The sequence below is a fragment of the Ananas comosus genome, linkage group 18 (assembly GCF_001540865.1).
Source record: "Ananas comosus cultivar F153 linkage group 18, ASM154086v1, whole genome shotgun sequence".
Lineage (NCBI taxonomy): Eukaryota > Viridiplantae > Streptophyta > Magnoliopsida > Poales > Bromeliaceae > Ananas > Ananas comosus.
In genome coordinates this window covers 6332628-6341516 of record NC_033638.1, presented here as the reverse complement: position 1 = coordinate 6341516, position 8889 = coordinate 6332628, and the positions used below count along the sequence as shown (strand labels likewise).

Sequence of the window (8889 nt, the reverse complement as noted above, 5' to 3'; positions counted from 1 at the left end):
ACCCTTAGATAAAAACTTGTACAGTTAGGATGATAGTGATTCCCTAGAGTTTAATAGTGGTCTCCTACGATTTAGTGGTAATTGATTAAGGCTTAGTTTGGTATTGAGATCCATCTAATGCTATTAGATAAAATAGAGTTGGGGTAAAAGCATGTAGGGATATGCTTATGCTTTCTCCGATGGGATCGCAAAAAATATATTATAACCGACTCATCGCCATATGTGTATGAAAATAAATAGGATTTTTTTTCAATGTAACGTAATTTCCTGCAATCTCAAACAAAGCCTAAATATTATTTATTCAATAATAAAAATAATCAAAAAAGTATTTTTAATGACTCAAAACTATATAGTAAAATAATTTTTTAAATATTATATTATAGATAGTAGTATAGTATCAAAAGTCGTTTTTGAGTATGGAATCTTTCTTCCGGGAATACGAATGAAACGAACGCAATAATAATATAAACTCCCATCCAAGCCTTTTTCATCACCCCAAACCCTACCCCTCTCTCTCTCTCTCTCTCTCTCATTCATCACCCACCTTTTCGCCGCCGTTCGCGTCGCGGTGCGCTCACCCTGCGTATCTTCGCCCCAACCCTAATCCTTTTGGTCGATGCTCCGCCGCGTCGGCGGTGGCGGTGACCGGATCGTCGCGGCGGCGGCGGCGGCGGCGGCCTTTAAATGCTCGCACCCCTCCCCTCCTCTCGCTATCTCGGTGTCTCCTCTCGCTCTTTCATGTCTCCTCCCCGCTTCCCCTCTCTCCACTCGGCCGGGTTCCAAACCCTAGTTTCCTCCCCTTCGATACGGCTCCGATCGCCCCTGCAAGAGGCTCCTTTTGAGGTTTCCTGCTCCTTTCGTGGTGGTTCCTCGGTTCTCCAGGCGAGATGAGCGGCGGCGAGGTATATATCCCGCGATGGAACTTTGAAATTTAGCTGTGTTGTCTATTGTTTCGCGGCGTCTTTTGTTGATTGTGATGTAAATGCTAGAGAATTGGGATGCTTGTGTGATCTTTCTTGTGTTTACTCATCCGTACTACGTTTGGATTTCGGGTATATGTGTTTGTAGTGTTGTAGGTTAATCCGGTTTTTGTCGTCGAATGCGTCATATCAAGTCTTACTTTTGATTGCAGACCCTTGCTAAGTTAAAAGATTGCTGTTTGTATGATTCTCTGTCACATTGTAGTGATTGTAATGTCTAAACAGATGTTATCATCATGAAAAGTGCGACACAAAAATAGTTTCAACTCTTTATAACGCGTATGATGATATATTGCGATTGCTTATTAAGCGATTTAAAGTTTAATGATATGTGTGACTTTGGTCTTTTGTGCTGTGGAAAGAAAAAGTTTTTGATATATAGGCTCTGTGGGAGGTGGTGGATCTGAATATTGTAACTTGCTGGTCGATGGAATATAGTTTACTATGGGATTCAAAATATGAGCTAGAGTTCAAATGTTTTGTCTTTGGTCAGTGTCTTCTTTAGACAACTTTCTGCAACAGGTGCTATCGGAGGCCACTATGTGGATAATAATTGCGAGCTGATTTCATCATCTATGTGTTGCCTAAATGATCTTAATTCTTAGTTTTATAGTTCATGCTGGTTGACGGGTGTGGTCTCCAATTGATTGCCATCTAAATTTACTTATGTTCGCTTTGTCTGAATGCAAGAAAGCACATCTGTGTCTCTGTGGTTTCAAGTTCTGAGATGCCCTTATTAATACTGCGTCCTATACTTAATTTAGCAGTTCTTTTTGTTTGGGTCCTTCACTGAAGATGAGACTAGGCTATTTCAAAAGCAATCAGATAAGCCTGCTGTTTGCTCTCCGGAAACAACAGGACTGCAGTTTGGGTCATTGGACTTCTCTTCTCTAAGTTTGCATAACGGTTCCAGTTCTAACACCAAGCAAACTGATTTACCAAAAGATAGTCGCAATAAGATTGTTACGAAGGATAGTAAACGGAAGGATGAGAAAGAAAAGATAAGTCATAATGTACAAAATGGTAGAGCTGCCCAGGTGAATGGAGGACCGTACAGTTCCATTTCTCCTTATGATGGTGTCCTTGCGAATGGAAAGAACGCAGAAGCTTTAGTTTCTACGCACGTAGCTGACAATGATTTTGTTGGAAGCAAAAAGGTGCATGGTGATGTGGTTCAAGTTAAGAAAAACAAGGATGCAACAACTGTTGATTCACCAGCTATTGTGACTGCAGCAGTAGATGAGCCAAAGAGATCTAATGAGACAGTAACTCTGCCCAAGAACATACTTCCACGTGGCTTAGTGAATACCGGAAATTTATGCTTCCTTAATGCTACATTGCAGGCATTACTTTCGTGTTCACCTTTCGTCCAGCTTTTGCAGGATCTTAGGAATCAAAATATCCCGAAGGTCTTGATCTTTTAAAGCATTATATGAATTACTTTTATCTGCTTACCTTGGTTTACTGTTCTTCTGATATACTTGTTTGTTATCTAGATTGGCTATCCAACATTAAATGCTTTTGTTGAGTTTATATCTGACTTCGACATGCCTGAGGATCCAAGTGCAAAGAACAGTGAGAGGAGAGTTCTAGAGTCTGGGAAGTCATTGAGTCCCATCATGTTTGATGCTGTTTTGCAAAACTTTACTCCAGATTTGCCTACAGGAATGTCTGCACGACCAAGGTATGTCATGTTGATTTCTGCAGTTGAAAAATTTTTGTATGATATTAGCCATGATAAAATCAAACTTGTCATATGGAACTTCATCTTTTGTTCCAGTTTTCTGTTAAAATCATGGCCTAGTTAGCTAATGGTGAAGAAGAAAACAATTGTTAGATATTGTCTTTTACTTGTTACTCTACATAATTTTATCAACTCTAACACGTCGGCTCTGCTGCCGTCAACACATTGCTAATTGTATTAAGCCAATAATCTGTAACTGTCTTAACATTTCGTTAGATGAAAACGCGGACAAAATTCTAGTTGTTCTGGACAGTTTGCTTTTATGTGCTTATAAAAAATGTTGTTTTAATCCTTTATGTGATCTATCATGCAAGGAATACCTATTCCTTGGTGAAGTTACTTCATTCTCATTTTCCACCTTTTCTTCTCTTTTTCCACAAGCACTATAGCCTTTATTATCAAACTTTAATTGATTCTCATCTTTTAAACAAAATATTGAAACCAATGCCAAGTAGTAGTAAGCATTGACCAAATCAAATTATGTACAGGACTACTTATAGACAAAAGTGTGTACGGTCATCTTAATCTACTTTTGTCACAACTCTAAATATTTTTGAAGTGCATTGATGTAAACTGTGTCATACATGAACTGTAAATTTCACACGGTGTTTTCTGAAGATCCAATTCTTTCTTTGGGGGAGGAATTGCCACCACTGATTAAGTCTGATATGATGAAGTCAACTTTCAATAATGGATCTCTCTTTTATCATTACTGCAATTTGTAATATTATATGAAGTTTCTTGTTAGTCTTGCATCTATATTTTATCATTGCTTTTTTTTTTTTTAATTTCCTTTTTTGTAGACAAGAAGATGCTCAGGAGTTTTTAAGCTTTGTCATGGATCGAATGCATGATGAATTGCTGAAGCTTAATGGTCATTTTCCGAGTTTACAAGATGGGAACTTGCCTCTTGTATCCTCCGCTGAAGATGATGATGGATGGGAGACTGTTGGGCCAAAGAACAAGTCTGCTGTCACAAGAACTCAGACCTTTATGCCTTCTGAATTAAGTGCTATTTTTGGAGGTCAATTAAGAAGTGTAGTGAAAGCAAGAGGTATGTTCATTTATCCTGTTCCTAAATCCTGTTCCTAAAAGTAGAAACGCAGATTATATTCCTTTTTGTTATGTTGTCAGCAAATTTATTAGATTGCTGTATCCTCATTAGATTGTTTATCTAAAGCAACAATAAAATCTTCTTCAAATGAAGAGTTTTCTGATCCTGAAACCGTTTTCAGGTAAGAATCAATATCAGTTAATTTGTTATTATTGACTCTTCATCTACATATCAACCTTTATGTATCCTACCTGAGTGGGGTAGTGTCAGTATCAGAATTTAAATGTTTATAGCTCAATGATCACTCCTTTTTCTTCACATCCATTACAACATTTAGGACACCTTGTGCTGGTGTGGATGGTATGACTATGACTGTGCCCTCAATTATGTTGCCATTGAGTTTTGCACCTTTTCTTCACCTCTATAATTATTTAAGTCTCTTGTCTTGATATACATGGTATGACTATGCCTGAAATTTCTACTACTTTAGTTATCCTATTTGATAATGCAACTCTTCCAATTATTACCATAATATATCATGCTTAAATAATGATATCTGCATCCGTTATTAGATTGACGTAAAAGACTTCTTCTGACGATCATTATTAAGGACAATGTTGTTGTCGTTAATTTTCTGTGAAAATTAGTGGCATTAAATGTCAAATTGTGATATTGTTACTATATTGTTAAGGAGGTTCACAGAAGGATTCAGGGAAAACGATGGTCCTAGCCACATCATAAGTGAGTCTGTTAATATTTCTTGAGGATTAAGTGCATTCTTAGTTCTCGAAATATGGGTCAGGTATGGGGTACCAATTTAGTCCCTACATGTACATTTTTTCGATTAGGGATCTATTGTCAGTTTAACAATCAAGTCCATATATTTCAGAAATGAGTAACTATCAAATCCTTCGTTACTCTTCATTTCTAAAATTAAATAGTGATGAAACCTAACAGTCTACAAAGCAGTTGACATGGTCTAGAGGGTTCTCTTGTATCTGAATTCCACCTAACAAACTCACGTCTTCTGCGAGGGGCATTCCACTGCCAAGAGCGTTGACTGCCTAAATATCTGTTCTTCGAGACACGTGAGTTTTGTTAGGCAAGATTTACGTACAGTTGAATACTCTAGGTCATGTCAGATGTCATTACGTACTATCTTCACTTAGTTTCATTGGACTTGATTGTTGCACTTACTAAATTATAGACTGAATCTCAAGGTTTGAATGTGCAAGGACTAATTTCATGACTTCCCTAATTTGAAGGACTAAATGTGTAATTAACCCATCTCTTACCTACAAAGTTTTGTTCAAGCTTGAAGAAACCTTCCAAACTCCCCTAGAGAATGGAGCGTAAAAAAATTGGGAAGGTGAAAAATGTTTACGGTGAACTGTGTTCATCTCTAAGAAGAAGGTTCTATGCAAATAGAAAACATTCCTGATAATTATAGCGATATCTAATGAGTTATTCCAGCTAATAAGTTCTTTCAGTTCTGTTTTATCTCTGGGTTGTATGATGAGTGTAACATTACTTTGTACAGGCAATAAGGCCTCAGCCACAGTTCAACCTTTCCTCTTGCTCCACCTTGACATTTTCCCTGGTGCTGTCCAGACTATTGAGGATGCTCTCCATTTATTTTCTGCCCCAGAAAATCTTGAAGGGTACAGAACGTCACCTGGGAAGGTATCCACTTCTTATGAAATTAAGATTATACATTACTAATTTTGCTACAATAGAAGAGAGATTAACTTTTGGTCTTTGATTCTTTCATAGCAAATTTGGGATTAGTAGTCTGCTAGTTTTGTTATTTTGATTTTCTTTTTTTTCTGCGAGTATGTTATGTTCTGATTTTGTTGATCTTCATGATACTCCTTGATGGCATCCTTGCTAAGGAGGCACTGTTTATTCTTAACATTATTGCTTTTAAGTTATAATTCTTAGTGATTTATCTTCTGTAGACTTAAATGTACTTGACAGGAGTTGGTTTGTCTATAGTTTGTTCTTGTCCAAAAATTTGAATTGCCCAGAACTTTTCCTGATATTTCTGTCTATTGACTTGTCGAATTTGGTTGATAGGCGTGTCATGCAATTCAGTTAATAATCGTTTTACTTTTTCTGTTAGAGTACAGAACTTCTATCTGGGTGTACAGTCTTATGGAGAAAAAACTGTCCTTGCCTGCATTTCAAGTTCTTTCTTGCACAATGCTTCAAAAGCAGCCATAATGCTGACTATCATAAAATTAATCAATAGAACTATGTCGACACTCTCTAGATAGTTCTATGAAGTTACACCTGTTCATTTTATATTCATAATTCAGGCCATAACAGTACACCATTACTCAGGAGTTACAACACATTAACTCTAGTTCTGGAGTGGTGAGGATTGGCTAACAACATACAGTGCCATACTTGTTCTGAGATGTGGCTTATGTTCCTGCTTTTCTTGTTTCGATCTCTTTGTTAATCTGGTTTTGTTAGTTGTAGTTTGCATAAAAGTTCTAAGTACAAAACATCTCACCTTTGAATAATGCCTTCGCACAGTTCTCTAGTGGTCATAATGTAGCTTAGTAAACATCTTAGTGCTATAACATCCAATGTGGATGATGCAAGGTCAAGCATGTATTGGACGAGTCAGATTAAAATTACAAACTATGATGTATTCAACTTGAATTAAAATTTTGAAGAAATTAGAGTTTATTTCTCTAAACTCAAAGGCACTTACCAAGGTGCCATATTGTGGTTGACTAGAGCATAACTCAATATTGGTTGAGGCTCCATAAGAATTAACCGAGTTCTTCCAGGAAATATAACGAACTAAAGCAGGGGAAGACCTTTTCCTATGAAACAAAAGGAAATTTAACATTTGTTACGTGATATTTGTATTAGGAACTGAGGCTTTGTTAGTTGCCGTCATCTATCGTTTTGTCTTAAAAAATGTTTAAAGGCAGGAAAAAAGAAATAAAGGATCATGCAACCTTTAATTTCCCGTTTGGTTCTGATAGATGGAAACACAACTCCCTTTCGCAGGCTGGGGTCGTAAGCGCTCGCAAATCTGTTAAAATCCAGACACTTTCGAAGATAATGATTCTGCACTTGATGAGGTTTAGTTATGGAAGCAAGGGAAGCACTAAGCTGCATAAGCCTGTCCGCTTCCCACTTGAACTGGTTCTAAGCCGTGATTTACTTGTCTCTCCATCATCAGAGGTGAGCTTTATCTGCTTTCATCCTCTCTCGTTTTCCCTTTTTTTGTGTGTGTGTGTGTGTGTGTGTGTGTGTGTGTGTGTTATACCAGCCTGCGTAAAGAGTTCTTCTTGAACACTTTTTCTATGATTGCTGTTCTGATTTTTATTTACAATAATTTTACCTCTCAAATCCAGTGTTTTAAATAGCGGCCGTTATGCCCGCCATAGCGGCCGCTATAGCGGTTTTTAGATGTTACCGTTATGCTATAATATATAAAGCGGTATATAGCGGTTCGGGTTCATAGCGGCCGCTTTAGCGGCGTAGCGCCCGCTAAAGCGGCCGCTATAAAGCGGTAAAAAAGCGGGCGCTATGAGCCCAAACCTTTAAAAAATACAAACGGGTTAAAATGACTTATCGGGTTGGATCCTTAAATGAAATAAACCCTGTTTCTACGGGTTTGGAAGATAAAAAGGTGATCCGTTTTTAAAAGAGAATCATGTATCGTCATTTTTTTGGTTTGCTAAATATTTTAAAGTTAATCTTAAATTCTTAATAGATAATAACATTAAATATATAGGCTTTCAATACTAAAAAAAAAGAATGATTAGTGGTCTTTTCTCCAAAATTATATGTATTTTATAAGAAACATAAACATATTAAATTTGCTTTTATGAAACCCGCTATGGGTTCATAGCGCCCGCTATAGCGTCCGCTATCCGCTTTCCGCTATGAGACTCTCCAAACGCTATGTATCCGCTATTCGCTATTTACAACCTTACTCAAATCAATATAAACCGCATTCGACCTCCATTTCTGATGGCGGCTGAAAAAAGTAAATTACTACATTTGGAGGAGTATTAATGAATTTAGTCCCTAAAGCTTGATGCTGCTCTTAATTCCACCCTGCTAGTTTCAATTGTACCCTCCATATTTCCATGTAGCAACACAGACTCTAAAATTGTGCTGATGTGTCGTTTATCTTGGACTGCAGATTAATGGAAGGACTTAATCATTACACAGAATAAATCTTGGGCTTTAAACTTTAAAAATTGAAACTATGTGGGTTCAGGGATATAGATACTTTTCACAAACTTCAATTTTCTTTTCTTTTTGTTTTTTCTTTCCTGGTTTTAATGTAGAGCCGGAAATACGAGCTTGTGGCTACTATAACACACCACGGGATGGAACCCTCGAAGGGACATTACACTGCCGATGCTAGGTATTCCGACGGCCAGTGGCTTCGGTTCGACGATGCATCCGTCACAATCGTGAGTACCAACAAAGTCCTTCATGACCAAGCTTATGTTCTCTTCTACAAGCAAGTATAGGTCTGTGCTCTGTTACTCGTAATTATGGTGTTGCTGCTCCTGCTTTATTATTAAAAGTGTTAATTATACTCTGCTGCTGTGAACGTTGCTACGACCCTAATGTAAAGCTATTCAAATAGGGTAGTCATGTGATGGTATTTATTTGTTCTTGTTACATGGGCTCTTCTTCGTCTTCTTCTTCTTCTTCTTTTTCCTTTTTTGTTAGCAAAGAGAAGTGCAAAAGTTAAAGCCTCTCTAATATAGTGACTTAAGTCTTTTTACTCTTGCCATGTTGCTTCACATGCTGTGGATGAAAAGTTTAGGGTTTGCTTGTTTCACCGAAAAGTCGAGGAGATAAAGTTGTTTTCGGCCATAAATACCTACTTTCTTTGTTAGATTCGTTGTAAATTAATTTGCTACTAACTCAAAACTTTTTTAAACTGTTGTAATTGACTTTGCCCTGGGTGATGCTGAAAGTTTTTTTAAACTGTTATAATTGACTTTGCCCTGGGTGATGCTGAAGTTTATTACAGGAGAGGCACAGAAAAAAATGATAAAAAATTAGCTGTTACAACATTTTTCATTCTGTGTGTGAACATTTTTATGGGATAATTATTGTTT

At 37.2% G+C, this 8889-nt stretch overlaps 1 protein-coding gene across 3 annotated transcripts; it reads left to right on the top strand.

Annotated features, from left to right (window-relative positions):
- On the top strand, positions 492 to 8498 carry LOC109724039 (ubiquitin carboxyl-terminal hydrolase 24). Of its 3 annotated transcripts, none has more exons than XM_020252661.1 (7): positions 492 to 902; positions 1745 to 2389; positions 2477 to 2664; positions 3528 to 3778; positions 5319 to 5461; positions 6806 to 6982; positions 7953 to 8094. In XM_020252661.1, the coding sequence occupies exons 1-7, from the start codon at positions 888 to 890 to the stop codon at positions 7968 to 7970; spliced, it is 1437 nt and encodes a 478-aa protein (XP_020108250.1). In that variant the 5' UTR covers positions 492 to 887; the 3' UTR covers positions 7971 to 8094. The 3 variants fall into 3 exon arrangements, with proteins under 3 accessions (XP_020108250.1, XP_020108248.1, XP_020108249.1); XM_020252659.1 differs by lacking the exon at positions 7953 to 8094 and adding an exon at positions 8101 to 8498 and having other exon boundaries at positions 493 to 902; XM_020252660.1 differs by lacking the exon at positions 7953 to 8094 and adding an exon at positions 8101 to 8289 and having other exon boundaries at positions 493 to 902; positions 1748 to 2389.